At 41.4% G+C, this 20,272-nt stretch overlaps 1 protein-coding gene across 2 annotated transcripts in view; it reads left to right on the top strand.

The window, feature by feature from the left end:
* CCDC93 (CCC complex scaffolding subunit CCDC93) overlaps nt 1-20,272 on the top strand; it is a 106,261-nt gene that overhangs the window by 8,682 nt on the left and 77,307 nt on the right. For both annotated transcript variants that reach the window (XM_089327985.1, NM_001171023.1), the window contains 3 exon segments: nt 3,410-3,521; nt 8,093-8,191; nt 8,959-9,015. In XM_089327985.1, the coding sequence (XP_089184111.1) occupies nt 3,410-3,521; nt 8,093-8,191; nt 8,959-9,015 (268 nt within the window).

The following is a 20,272-nucleotide window of genomic DNA, read 5'->3' as shown; positions in this document are numbered from 1 at the left end:
TTAAGGCATTAATCTGGGTACTTTGGATACATTAATGAAAAATGTTTGACCCTCATTTGGCTTAATAGTCTTGTGGGGGCAGACAGACCATAAGGAAAATTTAATAAATAAATAAATTATACATAGAAGGAAAATACGTGTTAAAGAAAATATTAAAACTGAGGAGATGTATGGTGAGAGACATTTGGGTAGGAGACAGTTAATAGTTTTAAGTAGGACAGCCGTGTAGGTCTCCTTGAGATGATATGGAAGCTAAGACTTGCGGGAAGAGGGTTCCAGGCAAAGGGAACCCGTGTTCCAGCTCTGGCACTTGTGTTTTATTATTTAACCTTCACAAAAGTCTTTGAATAGGCAGGACAGGGACTGCCCTTCATTTTTGTTGACAGTATTGGATCAGAGGGACCAGATGCCTTGCCAGATGTCCTAGAGTGAGTGGTGGGGCTGGAATTTAGATACTGGTTTTGACTCATTCTCTTTCAAACTGCATTGGAGGAAGAAACAGTGCACTAAACACTCCTAAGAACTAAAAACTACAGGAGTCAATTTAATGACAAGGAGGCATGTTAAAATCTTAGGGGAATGGATAGGCATTTGGTATATCAGTTAAGATCCTGCTTGGAACGCCTATATCTCACATCTGAGTGCCTAGGTCCAAGTCTTGGCTCTGTTCCTAATTCTAGCTTCCTACTAACATGTACCCTGTGGGTCAGTAGGTGGTGGCTCCAGTACTTGGATTCTCCCCAAGCATGTGGGAAACCTGGATTGAGTTTCTGGCTCTTGACTTCAATGTGGACCAGCTCTGGCATTTGGCAAGTGAACAGATAGGAGCATTCCCTATCTCTCTTTCTCTGCTTTTCAAATAAAATGTAAAGATAAATAATTTAAAAATCTTAGACTAGGACATCTCCCTGGTGACCTTGGTGGTTACCACTTTTCCTGATTTTTAGAAAGACACAAGATCTACCCTGAGCTCTAGGAAAAACCAAACTGGACATGGTGAGTTTCAGTAAGAAGTCTTCCTGACTTTCTTCCCCTGCCTCCAGTCTGCCTGTGTTTCCTCCCATGTCCACACCTCCCGGCAGTGTTGATGTCTTCAGCTACTTCCGTGTGCTGCTAAGACTTGGCAGTAATTTCTGGGAAGCTGATTTAAGAGGGTTGTAAACCCTGATATGACCCACAGTGCCCTTCCCGAGGGGCCTTTATGAATTATCTGGATAGGCAGGCTCAGAGGAGTGGCTGGGGAGAACTGTGTCTGAGGGTAGGGGGTTGTGTTGGATGCTGTTGGGGGTCCCAGCCTCTTATTATCAGGCTACAGAATGGTTCTTGGTAATTGATAGTTATGCAAATATCAATAGATCTTTAGCCACTAGAGGGAGCTCTCCACCTGACAAACCAAAAATGTGCCCAAGGACCGATTGTATTCATTACATATATACTCCGAGTATTTAAGTAGCTAAGATCTACACAGAACAAAGATACAAAACCAAGGTTGTGGGGAGGGGGTAGCGAATGTTTGGTACATGGTTGAAGCACTGCTTAGGATGCCTCCATCCTGTTTTAGAATGCCCGATTCAGGTCTGAGCTCCTCTGCTTCTGATGATGTCATGATTCAAATTCTTGGGTCCTTGCCACTTAATGGGAGACCCAGGTGGAATTCTGGGTTCCTGGCTTGGGCCTGGCCCAGACCCAGCTCTCAGAGCATTTGTGGAGTGACAGATTGAAACATTGGATGGAGGATATTCCCTTCCCCAAGTAAAATGAAAATAAGTTAATTAAAAAATTTTTTTAAACCCTGGGTTTGGTACTTATCCTCATTTGCTGAGTTTGGACATCTCTTGCCATAATAGGATCAAAGAAATTATAAAAAACAAGGCATGGGAATTCGATGGAGAACAAAAGTAAAAGTAAAGCTGTTGCCAAAGGGTTTTTTGAAACTTCGCTACCTAACTAAGCCATTCTCACCCCCACAGACCTGGGCAACCCCAGTCTTCCCCACGAGGGCAGGCCACATCTCATGGCAGAGTAGACCCGTGTGTCCCAAATACAGGCTGCTCGGAAGGAAGGGGCCAGCAGTGACTGAGAACCACACGATGATTCCTTCTTGTCAGACCTTTTCAATAAATCACCCTACTTCCTCTTCTGTTGGGGAGAAGGCGGGGAGGCAGGGGAGAGGCAGATATTGTCCTATATGTTCTTGGATGTGAGGTGCTCAGCCTTTTACTTCTGAGAACGTGTGGCATCAGTCTTCCTCTGCCCATGTTTTGTTTTCCCTTAATGCCTTGGACTTGATGTTTAACCTGGCAGTGAGGTGTAACTGTCATCCTCAGCCTCACACCCTTAACCCCACATGGGAAGCTACTTTCTAGATACCAAACACTGTTTCTAAGTGTTGTCTAAGGACCATTCCCTGGGGGGCTGTTCAGCTCTTGCCTGTGGGTCATTTAGTTCCCACTAAAGGGATGAGACTGGCGCTGCAGGCGGAAGATTAACCAATTGAGCCATGGTGCCGGCCCCCTGATTGGTTTTAGAGTATCAAAATTTTTAAGGTTATTATTTCTTTTAAACTGTTTTAAACCAGTGTAGAGAACCCCAGGTTTCCTTCTTTTTTTATTTGTATTTATTTTGAAAGTCAGATACACAGAGAGAGGGAGAAACAGAAAATGATCTTTCATCTGCTGGTTCACTCCTCGGATGGCCATAATGGCAGGGCTGGGCCAGGCTAAGCCAGGAGCCAGGAGCTTCATCCAAGTCTCCCACATGAGTGGCAGGGGCTCATGCACTTTGACCATCTTCCAGTGCTTTTCTCAGGCCATTAGCAGGGAGCTGAATTGGAAGTGGAGCAACTGGGACATGAACCAGTGCCCACTTGTGATGCTGGCATCTCAGGCATTGACTTAACCTGCTCTGCCCCGATGCCAGCCCCCTGCAAGTTTCTTTTGAGAATGGGTTCCTGTGTGTGTCTTAACATTCTGAACACCTGACACAGGATCATGTAATTATTAGCTGCCTATATGAAATTAAGGAAAACATTGGATGGTAAAGTATATAAAAGACATATGGCAGTGATAACTTTATTTTGCCATACAAAGTTGTTAACAAAATGACTGTTACTTCTCACATTCCCATCATTTTGTAAAGAAGCAAAAATATTTTAATATCAAAAAAATAGGAAGAGCAACATCTAGGAATAAAGGATTTCTATGTTCTTACATGCACACGTGCAGACATCTAAGCTGTGTTTATTTTTCTCATTTTGTGGCTCACCAGAAGGATGTGGTCATGTCCTGGCACTGGCCTGGCTTTGAGAAGCCCGACATTTTTCTGAGAGTGGTTCTCAGACTTCTGAGGTATCTTTTAACCATTCAACCTGTTCTCACTCCTTTTTGCTGCCTTTTTTTTGTTTCCTCAGAGCTCTATCAGAAAAAATTGTCTCAGTCTTGCCAAGAATGAAGTGTCCTCACCAGCTGGAGCCCCACCAGATCCAGGGGATGGATTTTATCCACATATTTCCCGTGGTCCAGGTGAGAGCCTGGGACGTCTGCACTGGGTCCTGGACCAGTGGGTGTGAATCAGAACAACTGCAGCAGAGTGTGGTGGTGTTTGCTGTCATCCTCCTCAGAACAGCCGCCGGTGTTCCATATACCCCTGTTTGTGATATCCCTGGTTGTAAATCGTGAATGTTCCGCCTCAGTGGCTTTTCATTTCCTGTTGGTAAAGCTAAAGTTCCACAGCCCTGTATACTTTAGTCCCTTTAACATATTCAGCTTGATTTTGACCCTTGCTTGTCTTTGTCCTTTCTGTTCTAGTCCTTCTGATTCTCAGCTTCTCCCCATACTTGTTATAGTCCTCCTGTTGCAGAGATTTTGTATATGCTGGTTCCTTGGGCTAGAGATGTTCTTCCTCTGTCTTCTTACCTGTTAATTCACATTGATCCTTCAAATCTCAGTTCCACCAAATCTCTTGAAGAAAGCTTTCCCTGTTCGCCTAATCAAGAACAGATTCCTTTCTGTCCATACATAAGACCATAGACCCTTCCCAGGAATCTTCTTCCTTCCTACATTTTGTAGCCATATATATCAATGTGTGTAATCATTTGTCCATCTCCCATCAGATCATAAGATTCATAATGGTAGGCACAATGGCTATCTTGTTCACTGTTTTGTCTCTAATACGTGCAGGAATGTTTGTAGATGTTCTGCCTTTATTTATTGGCTAAATGACTTCCTGTCCACCTTGGCTTATTCTCAAGACTGATTAAGTGGCTTGTGCTGCACACCTCCCTGTATTCTGTACAGTGCATCTGTTTGGGCTCCTGTCTGCTATCTTGAAAAGACAGAGCAAAGGGAGTGACATTTGTTGCCTGCTGTGTAAACAGTACTTTGAATCCAATCCTAGTATAGTTCCTTGAAATGTCTATTATAATTCCAGACCTACTTTCGAGGACAGTGAGATTTAGATGGTCACCAGTTTGCTTATGGATGGAGCACTGGTGAATGGACAAGCAAAGATTCCAGTTTAAACTCCCTGTCTCCAAGCCTTGTGCCTTTGCCACATCACTAATCTACATAGCCACCTAGCAGGAGGCTGCATAGCCTTTGCCAGAAAGACTTGGTTAAGATTATGTAGCTTAGGAGTTAAGAGCAGGGACTGTGAAGACTTCCAGGTTCAAATCTTTGCTCTGCCATTTGCTGGCTATATTGGTTTTGGGCAGATGACTTGACTTTTCTTAAGTAGAAATAATAATAGTACCTACCTGATAGGGTGGGAATTAAGTTAATAGTGTGAATAACTTAGATGTTTTATTATGTACTTTATAGATATTATGTAGTTGTTTTTCTTGTTATTATTTATTGGATCTTCCCTGCACTTGACTTTAAATCAAATGCCATGAGATTAGTAAATTAGAGGCTAACAGTTTAACTTGGAATTTGATTTGTATGTTTTTTAGACATTCTGCCTGTCTGATACAGGGGCTGACAACCTGATCCTTTTTGTGAAAATGGGAAGTCAGTAGTGATTATTTTTGAAACCACCAACACCATCACACTGTTAAGTTGTTCCTTTCCCCTCTAAGGACTAGACCTGACTTAACCCTACTGTAACTTTGGGGACAAAGTACCTAATTCTGTTACGGGAAGAAGATTGGGAGGTGATCTTCTGTAGTCAGTTTGGACATTTGAGTGTCTGTGAATGCTGATGTTTGAGTGGAATTCTGGAGGACTTCCTGTTTGGAAAAGAGAATCTAGGCTGTGGATACCAGGTTTCTTAGTTTCATGGATCTATAAGTTTTAAGGCGAAAATGGAGATTGACTTAGAGTTAGCTCCTAGGATTTGCCTGTCAAGCACATTTTTTTTTTTTTTTTTTTTTGACAGGCAGAGTGGACAGTGTGAGAGAGACAGAGAGAAAGGTCTTCCTTTGCTGTTGGTTCACCCTCCAATGGCCGCCGCGGCCAGCGCGCTGCGGCCGGCGCACCACGCTGATCCGATGGCAGGAGCCGGGAGCCAGGTGCTTTTCCTGGTCTCCCATGGGGTGCAGGGCCCAAGCACTTGGGCCATCCTCTACTGCACTCCCTGGCCACAGCAGAGAGCTGGCCTGGAAGAGGGGCAACCGGGACAGAATGAGGCGCCCCGACCGGGACTAGAACCCAGTGTGCCGGCGCTGCTAGGCGGAGGATTAGCCTAGTGAGCTGCGGCGCCGGCCTGTCAAGCACATTTTTTAAAGTGACTGCTATCTTGCTTTCTCTGTCATTTCCTGAAAGAATAGCCATTTGATTCCTAATCAAGAAAAAAGGACAGTCCTTCCAATTGAATAAAGTTAGTACCATGAAAAACTCGCCACATGCCTGTAGTTTTTTCCTGTAAAAAACTGGTAGAAGAAAATAATGGAGCAGCAATTGGAACCGTTGACTTAGTCACATGGTATGATTCTAGAGGCTCACCACTCAGGTTCACACCATTTAGTAAAGCTGTAGTATCACTCAAATTGCCAGACAAGGGAAAAAAAAAATAGATCCAACTTCCAGCCACTGGTAATTCTAGGTCGCATCTTTTTTTCCCATGGCAAATGTGTGAATCCAGGAAGGGAGGTGGTATTCTCAAGTGCCAGAGGCCCTGTGGCATAACTTGGCTGTTCTAGAGGTTCCTTCCTCAGCTCTTCACTGTCAACTCCAAAACAGCTGTCATTTGTCTAAGGGAAGCTTGTGACTCAACAGGCTTTCCCTTATCTGATCACACTTTCCAGGAGCCAGCCAAGTAGTGTCTCAGAGTAGACTTCCGATTAATGATGCAGATCGGAAAAGGCAACAGACACGAAAGGGCAGAAACTGAGTCTGCCACGCTAAATTGAATTGAGCAATTAGCCAGCTGCCATAATGTCCTGGGCAGTAGTCCTGGGGTGGGAGTGAAGATGAGGGGCTATAATAGTTCTGAATACTCTGATTTTCTGCCTCTGCTTTGGGATTTTGGTTAGTGCCTGAGATCATTATTTGGAAATGGAGGGAGGTGATGGAAATAAAATATAAATTACTACATAAGTGGAAATTACTGACAAGGTATATTTCTCATAGTTATTTCTTTCCACCCCTGTACTAGGCAGTTGCTTCTGAAGCATGTCTTTTTCTTGAGCTGTCTGCCTCTGGGAAGAAGCCTCTCTCTTTCCTTAATGGCAGGAGCACCTGGTAATCTATATTACATATCATCTGTCAGCTTTCGTGTGTAGCTGACCCTGTTCAAGTGTGCAGTGCTCTTGGTAAAATACAAGCACTATCCAGAACTTGCTTTTGGACTGTAGTGGCTTTCTCTCTCTGGCAAGAGGATGACAAGCAGCATCTCCCCTCCAAAATCTCCAGGTAAAGGGCATGAGTGAAGAGCCAGGAGGAAGAGCGTGTGCTCTTTTTGCACTTTACTCTCCTACCCTCGGGGTACAGTGTTCGGATCTTCCAGAGCCTGGGTGTGCATGAATTCACTGGAGTTTTCAGTTGGAGAAAACAGAGCAGGTAGTTCTGGATGTCAGTCCAATAGAGCTGGGAAACATACGAAGAATGGAAGAGCCTCGGCTGTGACTCCCATGTTGTAGCTGGTCAGCTACAGGCCAGTGGGCAAATTATGTAGTCTCCCTGCACCTCAGTTTCTGTTAAATTCAGCCTACACCATCTACCTTATGTTTTCCTGAGGATTAGCAGAGAGAAGTTCCATCAAGTTAACCTGATGCCCTGAGCTATGTACTCAGTTATAGTGTTTTCAGATCTGAGTATTTGGGGCCTTTATTCATCTATCCAATAAGGGGTTGTAGTAGGTATTCTCTGTGATTCTGTCATCTTTCATTGATCTGTGGTGAAAGTCCAGAAAAGAGGGATTTATGTTAATATCTGTCCCTGGGTCCAGGTGGTTGGGGGAATAGATATATTTGTCTTGTGCTTCAGATTTTTTTTAAAGATTTATTTATTTACTTGAAAGAGTTATACAAAGAAGGAGAGGCAGAGAGAGAGAGAGAGAGAGAGAGGACTTCCATCTGCTGGTTCACTCCCGAATTGGCTGCAGTGGCTGGAGATGAGCCAATATGAAGGCAAGAGCCTTTTGGGTCTCCCATTTGGGTGCAGGGGCCCAAGGACTTGGGCCATCTTCCACTGCTTTCCCAGGCCATAGCAGAGAGCTGGATTGGAAGTGGAGCAGCTGGGTCTTGAACTGGCACCCATATGGGATGAAGGCACTGCAGGTGGTGGCTTAACCTGCTGCGCCGCCGCACCAGCCCCTGTACTTCTGAGCTTTACTGAGTGCAGTACCTGTGATTTCATTTGCTGCCACAGTAGCTCTGTGATAGCTAGGTAATCCAAGAACTGAGAAAGGCAAACTGAGGCCTGAGCTCCTACACTGCTACTCAGTACTGTGTTCCATTGAATCCTGCTATTTTACATGCCCAACCAGTTGCTTTTCTTGTAGCACAGCATGTATTGGTAGTTTTTTTTTCTTTTTTATCACCTGGTCAGTTCAGTTTTGCTGACTTGAGTTCATGAGTTGGGCCATCTCTGAACTGGACTTCACTGGAGTGGGATTTCGTCCCTGTCAACTCACATTCCTTCCCTTTCTTCTCCAGTGGCTGGTGAAGAGAGCTATAGAAACGAAAGAAGAGATGGGTGACTACATCCGCTCCTACTCCATATCCCAGTTTCAGAAAACCTATAGCCTCCCTGAGGTAGGTGTTGCCTGTTTTTTGTTTTTGTTTGGTTTTGTTTTGTTTGGTTTTCTCCTTTGTTTGAAGGAGGGAATGAATGCACACTTAGAGACTCCCCAAGAAGGACCAGGGTAATTTCAGTATCTTCTCGTGGCATCTCTGCTCCTCTTGCCCCAGCATTGAAACTGGGACTTCTGGTTGGTTAGAGCTTCCTCTAACATGGCTGCACAGTAGAAAACTCTAAATTTTGATACTTGGTCTAGAATTTTTATTAAATCTCAGGAAGAGTATATTTATATAAAACATTTTTGAGAAACCACTTGCCTTGTGCATTCCTGTTGCAGCAGTCTGTAATAATTGAAACAGCAATACCAATAAATGATAGCTGTAAAATACTTGCTATATGCCAGTTCCAGCATATCACATGCCTTTTCTTCTTTAAGCCCTGTGACTGTCTCCTGAGATAGATGTTGTGGTCCCTGCTTTACAGATGGAGACAGATATAATGGTTACGTGACTAAAATTTCAGAGCTCCTGAAGATTTGAAATAGAACATTTGTCTTAACCACTACACACTGAGCCCCCAAACCCCCTTTTTCTTAGTGGCTGTAAGGGTCTGTGCTGGAATGATCTGCAGAGGGAGAATACATTTCTACTTGTTAGAAAATTGAGACTTCTTCAGGCAAAGTAGTAATGAAAAGTCCATTTATAAGGCATTTTTCTGAGCAATCTAGTTAAGTTTTACTCTTTACAGGGGATTTATGTAAACCCTGCGTTTTGTTTTACAGGATGATGACTTCATAAAGAGAAAAGAAAAGGCCATCAAGACAGTTGTTGACCTCTCTGTAAGTTCCCTTGTTCATGTGTTTCTGTGTAAGCACTACATAGCCCTCTTTCGTGTGTTTGGTTTAAAGCACAAAAATGCTGCAATCTGAGCTTCCTCCTGCTGGGATTTCCTGGGAGCAGGCTTCAGATGGGTGAGCTAGGGAACTTACGCCATGTCAGAACCCTGTACTCACAGGTAATCTGCCACAACCACTGCCCTGTGTTCTCAGTCCCAGTTTTAAAGGTGAAATATCCAAATGCAAAGCTCTTCCTCATTTATCTCAATGACAGTTGTAAACTTAGAATAGCTACAAAGAGCAGATGATGAACTGGAGATGGGGAGATTGAGGTTACTGATTTTCTCTCATGGTGACTGGAGAGGCAGAATTGCTTCTGAGCTTTGTGCAGGAGACTGATATGTCCTTTGTCATCATATACAGCATCTTAATCACTGGCAGTCCACACAGATGTGCCTACTTCCCAACATGAGGGCCAAAAGAGAGCTTTGGTGCTCCTTTTCAAAACACTCTGAGCCAGAGCCAGTAGAACCTTGTTAGGGGCATCTGCACTCCACAGACTCCCTACCTGAGCTAATGGGAATAAAGCAGCAATGTCTGGAAGTATACACTCTGTCTCCTAAAGGAAATATTTAGTGTTCTTTTGCTTCTTTTCTACTTGGTCTGATTCATAACATACTAAACATTTGATCACCCTTGTTTGTGAATTGTAAGTAAGCTTATACTTGTAGCTTTAGTTGATTTTTACAGCTCTATTAACATGCCGCTAACATGGCACTCAGTTTAAATATCAGAGGTGTTTTTTATACAGATGCCTTGGTTTGCATTTTATAGTGATAAAGATTGAAGGTGTCTGGCTTGTATAGCTTTGTGAAGTGGTTATGGAGGTTTTCCAGAAATAGAATTCAAAACTCATTTAAGAAAAAAATGTGTTATCATCCAGTTATTACTCTGAAAAGAACAATTGTTGTTTGATGACGAAAGACATGCAGTGCTCATTTAGAACCAAAAGGATTGTTATTTTATAGTTGTTAGATATTTTTCTCAGTTCCATCTTAGAAATGGGAGAGATGGAAAAGCTTTTAAGATGATGATACACCAAAGACAAATACTATTTTAATATTTGGTGGCAGCATTAAATAATAAAAGAAAAAATGATATGACATAATAATGGTTTTCTTTTCTGATTATGGAATAGATGTTTGGCTTAGAGCATCCTTGAAGTTTGTTTTGTTTGTTTGTTTTAAGATTTATTTATTTTAAACAGAGTTAGAGAGTGGGACAGAGAGAGAGATCAGTCTTCCATTCACTGGTTCACTCCCCAAATGGCCATGGTGGCCAGTGCAGGGGCCAGGCTGAAGCCAGGAACCAGGAGTTTCAACCGAGTTTCTCATGTGGGTGACAGGGGCCCAAGCACTCAGGCCATCATCTGCTGCTTTTCCCAAGCAGGGAGCTGGATCAGAAGTGGAGCAGCCAAGACTCGAACTTGAGTCCATATGGGATGCTGCTGTGCCACAATGCTGACCCCTTGAAGTTTTTCTTAAAAAGATTGATAGATATAGGTAAAGAAAATTACTCTTAACCACACAGCACAGAATTAGCCACATTTAATTGTTGGACATATTTCTATTGTTACTAATGTGCATTTTTAAACTAAATTGGGGCCAGTGCCGTGGCTCAATAGGCTAATCCTCCGCCTTGCGGCGCCGGCATACCGGGTTCTAGTCCCAGTCGGGGTGCTGGATTCTGTCCCGGCTGCCCCTCTTCCAGGCCAGCTCTCTGCTATGGCCCGGGAGTGCAGTGGAGGATGGCCCAAGTCCTTGGGCCCTGCACCCGCATGGGAGACCAAGAGAAGCACCTGGCTCCTGGCTTCGGATCAGTGCGATGTGCCGGCCGCAGCGGTCATTGGAGGGTGAACCAACGGCAAAAGGAAGACCTTTCTCTCTGTCTCTCTCTCTCACTGTCCACTCTGCCTGTCCAAAAAAAAACAAAGAAAAAAAAACTAAATTGGAATCATAGTTTAAATGTAATTTTGTAATTTTTTACTTTTAAGTATAGAATCTGTTGTGTTGTTACTCTTTGCTCCTCACAACATTTCTCATGACAATATCCAATTGATTGGATGTGCTGTGCTTTCCCCTGTTTGAAATGATACTTCATTTCTTGAAAGATAAAAACCATGTGACGGCATTCCCTTGGAGGCAGGGAGTTGGGGGCTTGTAGCAGGAAAGGAAGGAAAATTTTCATTTCCCTATAGATTGTACTATTTGAATTTTATTCTAAGTCTGTGTATAATATATTCAAAAACAGTAAGTGTAAGATAACTTTTTTTTAATGCTTTAATGAATGGCTTCACATGTAAATCTCACTCTGAGCCCTAGATTAAAGTAAAATGATGAGGTTTTTGGCTGTGCAACACAGAATGAAAAAAAGAAGGCCAGCATAGCTGGTGATAGTCCTATCAGTGAAACTGGATGTGGCCTCATCTCTGTACCCATGGAATAGTTCAGGCCTTTGGTGACACACATATTATTTCATGTTCTCATTTATAATGAAGATTTTAAAAAAATCTACGCTTCATAATGTGACTGCATAGAATTTAAAGAGATAATAATATGTAGTGCCCAAACACTCTTCTGAGTGTTTATCTGTAACTCAGCTCAGCTTCACAACAACCCTTTGAAGTAGTAGTAGTTCTTTTATTTTCCAGTGAGAAACTGAAGCACAGATATGTTACCTAAGTTGCCTGGGGTCACACTGATGAAGATGGAGTCAGGCCTCAAACCCAGACTGTCACCACTGTGCTCTGAGCCTCTAGATAAAACCCTGCTTGGAGCTGATCAGAAAATAATAGCAAAATAAAGGAAAAAGAAAAACACTGTCTCTTTGCTGATAATTTGTATTGCTTAGTCTCTTTCCTTTTTTTAGGTATAGACTTAATCCTTAGATGACTGGCAATGCATTTTCAGCAGAAATGATCAAGAATTTTTATTGGTGACCAGACTTTGCCTTGGGTTTTGTTTTGTTTTTCTCCCAGCCTTGTCTGCTGAAAATACTTCCGACTTGCATCTCCTTAGTTGAGCCTCATCGCCATTAACTTTTCATGCCTCCTTCCTACCACTTCTGCAAGTACAAACTGGATATCCATTATACAAGATGCTTGGAACCAAAGCTATTTGACTTCAAATTTTTTGGGTTTTGGAATTTGTATAGATTATACCATTTAAACATCCCTAATCCAAAAATCCAAAATTCCCAGCATTTCAGATTTTCAGATTAGAAACATTTGACCTATGCTTCCTTTGCTAGCTTGAAATGAGTCACAGAAGCTCACAAGACTCCAACTCCAGGGCTAAAGTGCATATCCCTGGCTTATTCTAGTGAATTGGTATTAAAAATTGAACAACTTGCCATTTTTTATTTCTTGTAATTCTCTGCAGGGAAGCACTCTCTACCTCTTCAATAAAGGGAAAGAAAGCTCTTCTGTGTAGCTAGATGTTCTGGCTCTGGGTGCCTGGAGGGTGTTTCCTCTCCCTCTAGGTTTTCCCTAGTTAGGCCTTTCAGATGACTTTCCCTGCTCCATTGTGATGAGTCTGGAAAATGAGGTCACATCTACAGGTGCCTGGTTTCTAGACGCAGCCTTTTATAAAATGTGCAGCTCTTGCCTTGTGTTAATTATCTTGTATGTGTCAGGCCTGCCATTAGGCATTTTAGAAGCATTATCTCCTCTATCCCTCATTGACATGTAGGGAGTTATTTATTATCATTTCCATTTTGTGAATCAGGAAGTTAAAACTCAGAAAGGTTAATAAACTCTCTGTGTAGCTGTAGCGCTAACTACACATTTTAATTTTACATCACACACAACAGGTGTTGGTCTTTTCACGTTTTCTCACTCTTCCTGCTGATTTCCCACATATTCCTAGCATGAATTTTGCTGACTTGTTTCCATACTCTGGGATATTATTCACCAAATCACAGAAATGAATCCAGAGTGTTTGGGTGCTCCACTCTCCACCTGCCATCTCTTGAGTTTCTTATGGGGGTATTTTACTGTGACTTTTCCTATCAGTAGACCCTTTGTCCAGGGAAAATGGATGCCAATGGAAGCTCTCCTGTTTTCTTTCTTCATTGTCAGCATTATGCCATTGTGTATTGGCCAGTAGGCTGTACTTATCTTGCTCAGATAGAACCTCTTTTTAAAAAATAAGTACTATACATTTAAATATTAAATACCTACCTTCTTTGTTTCTTTAGCCATCCTTTGAAAACTGTTCTAATCTTTTTCATTTGTCCCTGACATATAGCTAGCCCAGTTGCCTGTTGATCTATTGATTGACTGGTTGGTTAATGCCTGATTTTTTCTTTTAAAAAAGTTTTTTTTTTTTTTTTCTTGTATACTAAAGCTGTAGTAATAAAAAAGGAAATGGAGAAACTGCATGAAGACTGAATCACCTCTGATGGCACCTGAAAGGTGTAATTATTGATATTCCAAGTACAAAATGTAGAGTTAATGAATATCAACATAGAAAATCACAAAAAAGATATTACATATATATATTCTGTGCTACTGTTTGCTCAATAACATATTAATGTTTTCTTTCCATGCCAATAAATATTTTTAGAGCTTGCTTTCAGATTATTCATTTTGTAGGACTAGCTAATATAAGTTTAGCTTATATCTTTTTTTTTTCCCCTTGGCCAATACATATTACATCTCTTTATAGCTATTTTTCTTTTGTCTCTAATTATTTACTTATAATACATTACTTGAAGTAGAATTGTACCAAGGTTGAACTTAAAGTTTTTAGTACCTCTTGTTGGATCTCCAGGCAAGGAGGTGGTTGTGAACCTCAGCGTCTGAGCTCATTAGTTTAACATGTTCTCTCTTTGTCTTGGTGTAAGTTTCTTCCTCCTGAGGGTTATTTGCAGTAGTTCTGCTTTTTTCTTTGAAATATGTTATTTTCTTATTTCTTCCTACTTCTGTTTTAGAGTAGCTAACTGCTTTGTAAAAGGCCTGCCCTAAAGGAGATTGGATTTTTCAAGGCAGAAGAAACAAACCGTTTGTACTCAAGGACAGGCCTCCCGTTACCACCTTCTACTCTTGCCTCCTTGTCATAATTAAGCTCATTGTCTCACTGAGTGTGCTGCTATACAGTTACTGTCTCCTCTTCTGAGCCATCTGCCCTCTATATCCTAGAGTATCTGTCCTCTGTAGTGAGGTCTTATATACTTCCTTTTGAACTTGAGTAAAGGGTGCCCACAAAGGGTCCTCAAAAGATGTATTTACTGTTTATGAGCATTTTTTGGTAGTGTTTAGAATTGTTTAGGAGAATAAAAGGAAGAGAAAAAAGACTTCTTAGAGCTACCAGTCTAGTGGAAAGGTGTTGTTTTGTTGAATTATTGGATCATCTAAGAGACCATTTAAAATTACTGCTCTGACACATTCTTCCATATATGAGGAAGGTGTTTTCATCCATTATATAAAACTTAAATGCAATGATGTAGCCAAACAATGTAGTAAATCTTACTAATAATAGTATACATCTGTATGTATTTAAAATAAATATATATATTTTAGTCCTTATTGTGTATCTGGTACTGTTAACTATATTGATTAAATTAAACCTCAAAGCAACTGTGCTTGTATCTATGTAGTAGTTGGCTTTTTATTACTCTAACTGAAATGCCTAAGACAAGTTACCTGTGAGGGAAGGAGGTTTATTTTAGCTCATGGTGTTGGAGATTCACAGTCTAAGATCAGGCAGCACCACTGGTCTGGCACCTGATGAGGGTGAAGGCTGACAATGACGAAGTGTGTGCGGAGAAGTGATTACCTGTGAGCAAGGAAGCAGATAGGGAGCATGCTCATGGTGTGATTTCTCCTTATAAAGCCTTCTTGACTCAACTAGGGGCTCCACCCCAGCAACCCCAATCCAATCCAGCCACCTCCCAGAGGTCCCACCTTCAAATCCCACCAGTGGATCACACTTCTATACTTTGAGCATCATTAGTTCATAACTTTGGGTTTTAAACATCTTGTGAGTAGGGAAACAATATCCTATTCAAACTGTTACAATCTGTTTTACAGATGGAAAACCACAGAGGTTAGTGTAACTTGCTCCAAATCTGAGAGGTAGTGTGGGGTGGAGCAAGTACTGAAATCCTGGTCTGACTCCATGTATTCATTCACTGATACTGATTGAACCCTGACTCCATGCCAGATCATATTGTAGGAGCTAAGAAAAGATCAGTGACATTGCAGCTTGTAAGGGGCTTGAGGGATTTGGGAGTTCATGGAGAAGACAGCTCTTGACTAGGGGGTGGCAGTGGTACATGCAGGCTTTGTTTGGGTGATACTTTGATAGGTTTGCTTGTGGAGTGGGGGCTTCCCTCACACCATGAGAGGCTTAAGCAGAGGAACCTCTATCCCTCACAAGGGAACTCCCCCAGAGGATCATGGAGGAGGTTCCCATGTCTAGACAGCATAGTTGCTCAGTGTGTTGGGGGGGTCGTCTCTGGATCAGGATCTCTGAAGGGCAGCAGTGGTTTGGGGTCTTAGGTTAGCAAATACTGATAGCTTCAAAGGCTGTGCTTTCGAAGGTGTACAAAGTAGGCAGGCTATAGATAGTTAAAAACCAAACCAAAACAAAAAGAATCTGCTCATTTGGGCTGTGTTGGAAACAGTTGGATCTGTTGGGGCCAGGGTTGTGACACAGAGGGTTAAACCTCTGCCTGTAATGCCAGCATCATGTAGGAGTGCTGATTCAAGTGCCAGCTGCTCTACTTACTTTAGAGCTCTCTGCTAATGTGCCTGGGAAGGCAGCAGAAGATGGCCCAAATGCTTTGGCCCCTAACTATCCATGTGGGAAACCTGGATGGAGTTTCAGGTTCCTGGCTGTGACCTGGCCCAGCCCTGGCTGTTGAAGCCATTTGGGAAGTGAACCAGGGAATGGAAGATCAGTCTCTCTCTCTCTTTCTCCCTCTTTCTTTCTTTCAAATAAATAAATAAAATTAAAAAAAAAACTGGATGTGTTAAAATTTAAATTTGAAACCAAAGAGCTTTTGAGAGAGCAACTTTCAGCCTGCTGTGGAGAAGTAAACAGCCTAGGGACTAAGACACAAAGGCCATGTTTAGCTCATCTGTACAACACAGCAACCATCTTCTTACCCACCAAGTCACACAATTTGAGACTGACTAAAGGAGAATGAAAGTGGGACTTGTGCTGGAACTCAGAGAGCACAAGATGCACTTGCATGGAAGAGCTCATGCAAAAGAATAGAAAAGAAGTATGACTTGGGGGTGAATCTGAGTCAAACTACAGAAATGATCGCCATCTGTCATCTCATCATTTCCTTCACTCAGACTTTCTTTAGTTTGTTTTATTAAAGTTCATTTTTTTAAAAAAACAAATTTCTCCAAGTTATTAAAAGTCTTAAAACATTTCATAGAAAATGTATATTTATTATGAAAAAACTACACACAGATTTCAAAATTGTTTTGCACCAAAAGTAAACTTACCTTCTAACTCCAGTTTTCCATGACCTTTTTGAGATAGCTCATATAATAACTGTTTCTTCTAGGGACTTTTCAGAACATTGGGCTTAGTGGTAGAAACACTTGTGGAGCCCCTTTTGATGGAAGGCGGAGGTTTTTCATGGGCTTGTAGATCAAGCTGTGTGTTAGAGTTGGGTTTGGACTGTGGGAACTGTGGGAATAAGCTATTAAGATCAGTGAGTTCCTGCTGAGTTGAGTATAGTCTGGCCCTAGTGGGGTTTTAGTGAGCCTTTAAGTATGAAATGCAAGATCAGTAGCAGCTGTGTCACTTCCTGCTCCATTATTTCAGTAAGGAAGTTGTCTACTCTAATTGTGAGTGCAGCAGTCAGGGATTTGCTGCAGACCCTGTCGTGGCTGTGCTGTCCTGTTTCCCTCCCCTGGCACTTGGAATGTAGGTTCAGAGGCATCATTTTGACAGGTGAGTCTGACTTGTCCTACGTAGAAGAGATCTGACTCTCGCAATGCTGGAGTTCTCCATTTTACACAAGGATTGCCTTAATATTTTAATTCTGCTCATGTGTCCTTTAATATCTACAAAAACAAAATATCAGAACCCACAATGAAGGGTGATCTGAGTTGAGATATAAAACATTTTGTGCAATTCTTCCGAGTCTCTGTTCTGGAATCATCCTGTCTCTATCACTTATGGCTTTGGTAACCAGGGGTGAACTATTTAATCTCTGTGCCCATGTCTCATCATCTGTAGACAGAAGACAAAGATAGCTTCCCTAAGATGTGTGAGTGTCTAGTGGGCAGCCCATACACTATAAGCAGGTGCCTGGCACATACCTACCATCCAACAAATGATAGCTATTACTCTTGTCACTGCTATTAGGGTGAAAGAAGTTGGTTTTGTATACCTTTTTGAAAGCATAATCAAGTATAGTATGGTGGGTTTTTTTTTTATTAATCTCAAGCTTCAAATTTTTGACAGAATTATGTTACCAAGTAGTTATCTTTATAGGATCAAAAAAAGTATGAGAGGCTAAATATCCTTTAAGATCTGTTAGTCCAACCCCATGCTACAGATAAAGAAATGGAGGGAAACTGCCTTGCTGTTTATTGGCAAGGATAGGACTAGACATCAGTGTTCCTGACTCCTGTGCCTTAAAGGGTGACTTAGCAATCATTCTTTGTAGTTGACCTGTTTAGGTCCTTATTACTTAAGCAAAACATTGTAACAGGCTGCATAGCAGCTTTTAGAATGTGTAATAAGCCTTGTGAGATGGCTAGCAGAAGTGGCTGGTGGGCAAGTTAGTATATTGGAAAAGCCTTGGAACTGAAGCTGGGGTACTTAGGGCTAAAAAGTCAGTGTTGTTATTAGTTGGCAAATTAAAGTTCCTTTTAAGTTAGTTTCAGAATGTTGGTATGTTGTTTTGGAGTCAGTCCTTTTTATTTTTTTAATCTGATTTCTTGCCTTGAGTCATTGACTCTTTCAGTAGTATCTAGGGAAAACTGAATTAAGCTCAATTATGTAGTGCTGCGGGAATAGTAGAGTTCAGTGGAAATTAAATCATATGCAATAACTGACGTCATGTGACTCATTGTATTTTTCATTTCACCGTAACTGTTTTATTTATAGATTCCTATTCATGTCGACACTAGCAACAAATAAGGGAATGTTTGTGGCAGCAGTTTGTAAAAGCTACCTATTAGCTCAGACCCTATCTCACTCCCTTTTCCACAAAATAGTTGAAATTATGTAGTATAAATTACACAAGAAATATTTTCTATTTGAAACTTTTCATAATAAAATGTAAAGAAATAAGAATTTATTAGAATTATCAAGAGGGAATAATTCTGATTGGAATAGGATACCCCTACCTGGGGAAACCTGATAGTAATGCTTGTCACAGGGCTGTCCAGGCAGAGGTTTTTATGTGGGGAATTCTGGTAGGACAGAATTATTCATATATATAAATATATATACAAATTTATATATGTCTATCTCCTAAAGAAAGTACATGGCGTATAGCAGGTGCTCAATAACTGTAGGTCTCCACCTGTAGATGATCTGGTTTGAGATTCTAACCCAAATGAATGACCTTGATGGCTAAGCTGACAGTCAAAGTCACATTACCTTATAATATGGGTTCAGGGCTCTGGAGTACAAAAAGGCAGCTGGTGTGCCAGCAAGGTACTAGTGTATTTTATGTTTTTATAAATTATGTTGAGGATAAACCTCAATACACTTTAGTTTAAAAATCATGTGTCTCTGACAAATTTGTATCTGTGATTGATGAAGTCCTTTGTGGCCCTGGGTGTTAGATAGTTCTGCTTATGTAGTGACTATCTACTTGAAAGCTTGTATTCAAGAATAAAAAAAGACTTCAGTAGATAGACAAACCTTGCTTCTTGAGGTAGGAGTACATTATTATAGGGGTTGACATTGTACAACAACAGATTAAGGTCCCAGTTCTGATATCAGCACTGGGGTACTGATCCAAGTCCTGGCTACTCTATTCCTATCTGGCTTCCTGCTACTGCATCTGAGAAGGCAACAGATGATGGCCCAAGTGCTTGGGTTCCTGCCAGCCATGTGAGAGACTTGGATGGAATTCTTGGCTCTTGGCATTTTGTTGTGATCCTAATAAAAACCAAATAGAGTATTTCACAGTGAACTTGAAAAGCTGATAGTAAAATTCATTTGAAGGACAAAATGTGTAAGAATAGCCAGGAAAGTAGGAAAATAACAGTAGAGGCAAGATGGAGAATCATAAAGCAAAAAGAATTGAGGAAGAGGTAATACTTGTTTCTTTTTAAACTTTTATTTAATGAATATAAATTTCCAAAGTACAGCTTATGGATTACAATGGCTTCCCCCCCCCCATAACTTCCCTCCCCTCTCCCGTACCCTCTCCCCTTCTATTCACATCAAGATTCATTTTCAATTCTCTTTATATATATACAGAAGATCAATTTAGCATATATTAAGCAAAGATTTCAACAGTTTGCACCCACACAGAAACACAAAGTGTAAAATACTGTTTGAATACTAGTTATAGCATTAAATCACAATGTACAGCACATTAAGGACAGAGATCCTACATGAGGAGTAAGTGCACAGTGACTCCTGTTGTTGACTTAACAAATTGACACTCTTGTTTATGGCATCAGTAATCTCCCTAGGCTCTTGTCATGAGTTGCCAAGGCTATGGAGGCCTTTGAGTTCGCCGACTCTGATCATATATTTAGACAAGGTCATAGTCAAAGTGGAAGTTCTCTCCTCCCTTCAGAGCAAGGTACCTCCTTCTTTAATGACCTGTTTTTTCCACTAGGATCTCATTTGCAGAGATCTTTCGTTTAGGTCATTTTTTCTTTTTCCCAGAGTGTCTTGGCTTTCCATGCCTAAAATACTCTCATGGGCTCTTCAGCCTTCAGCTCTTCAGAATGCCTTGAGGGCTGATTCTGAGGCCAGAGTGCTGTTTAGGACATCGGCCATTCTATGGGTCTGCTGTGTATCTCACTTCCCATGTTGGATTGTTCTCTCCCTTTTTTATTCTGTCAGTTTAGATTATGTCTGAGTGGGTTAGTGGAGTGTCTGCTTTCAGGAAATATCTAGAGGAGTATGGTAGGTGTGGCCAGGGAGCTGTGTTTGGTGCTCCAGGGTGAAGGAGATGTCTGAAGTGACACAGGTTTGTCATGGTAAATCTCTCTCTCTCTCTCGTTTTTTTTTTTTTTAATCAGTAGGGAGGTTTGTTC

Source organism: Oryctolagus cuniculus, chromosome 3 (genome assembly GCF_051225735.1).
Source record: "Oryctolagus cuniculus isolate XC-2025 breed Fujian yellow rabbit chromosome 3, ASM5122573v1, whole genome shotgun sequence".
Lineage (NCBI taxonomy): Eukaryota > Metazoa > Chordata > Mammalia > Lagomorpha > Leporidae > Oryctolagus > Oryctolagus cuniculus.
The sequence above is the reverse complement of the archived record's forward strand: the minus strand, read 5'-3'. Positions and strand labels throughout refer to the sequence as shown.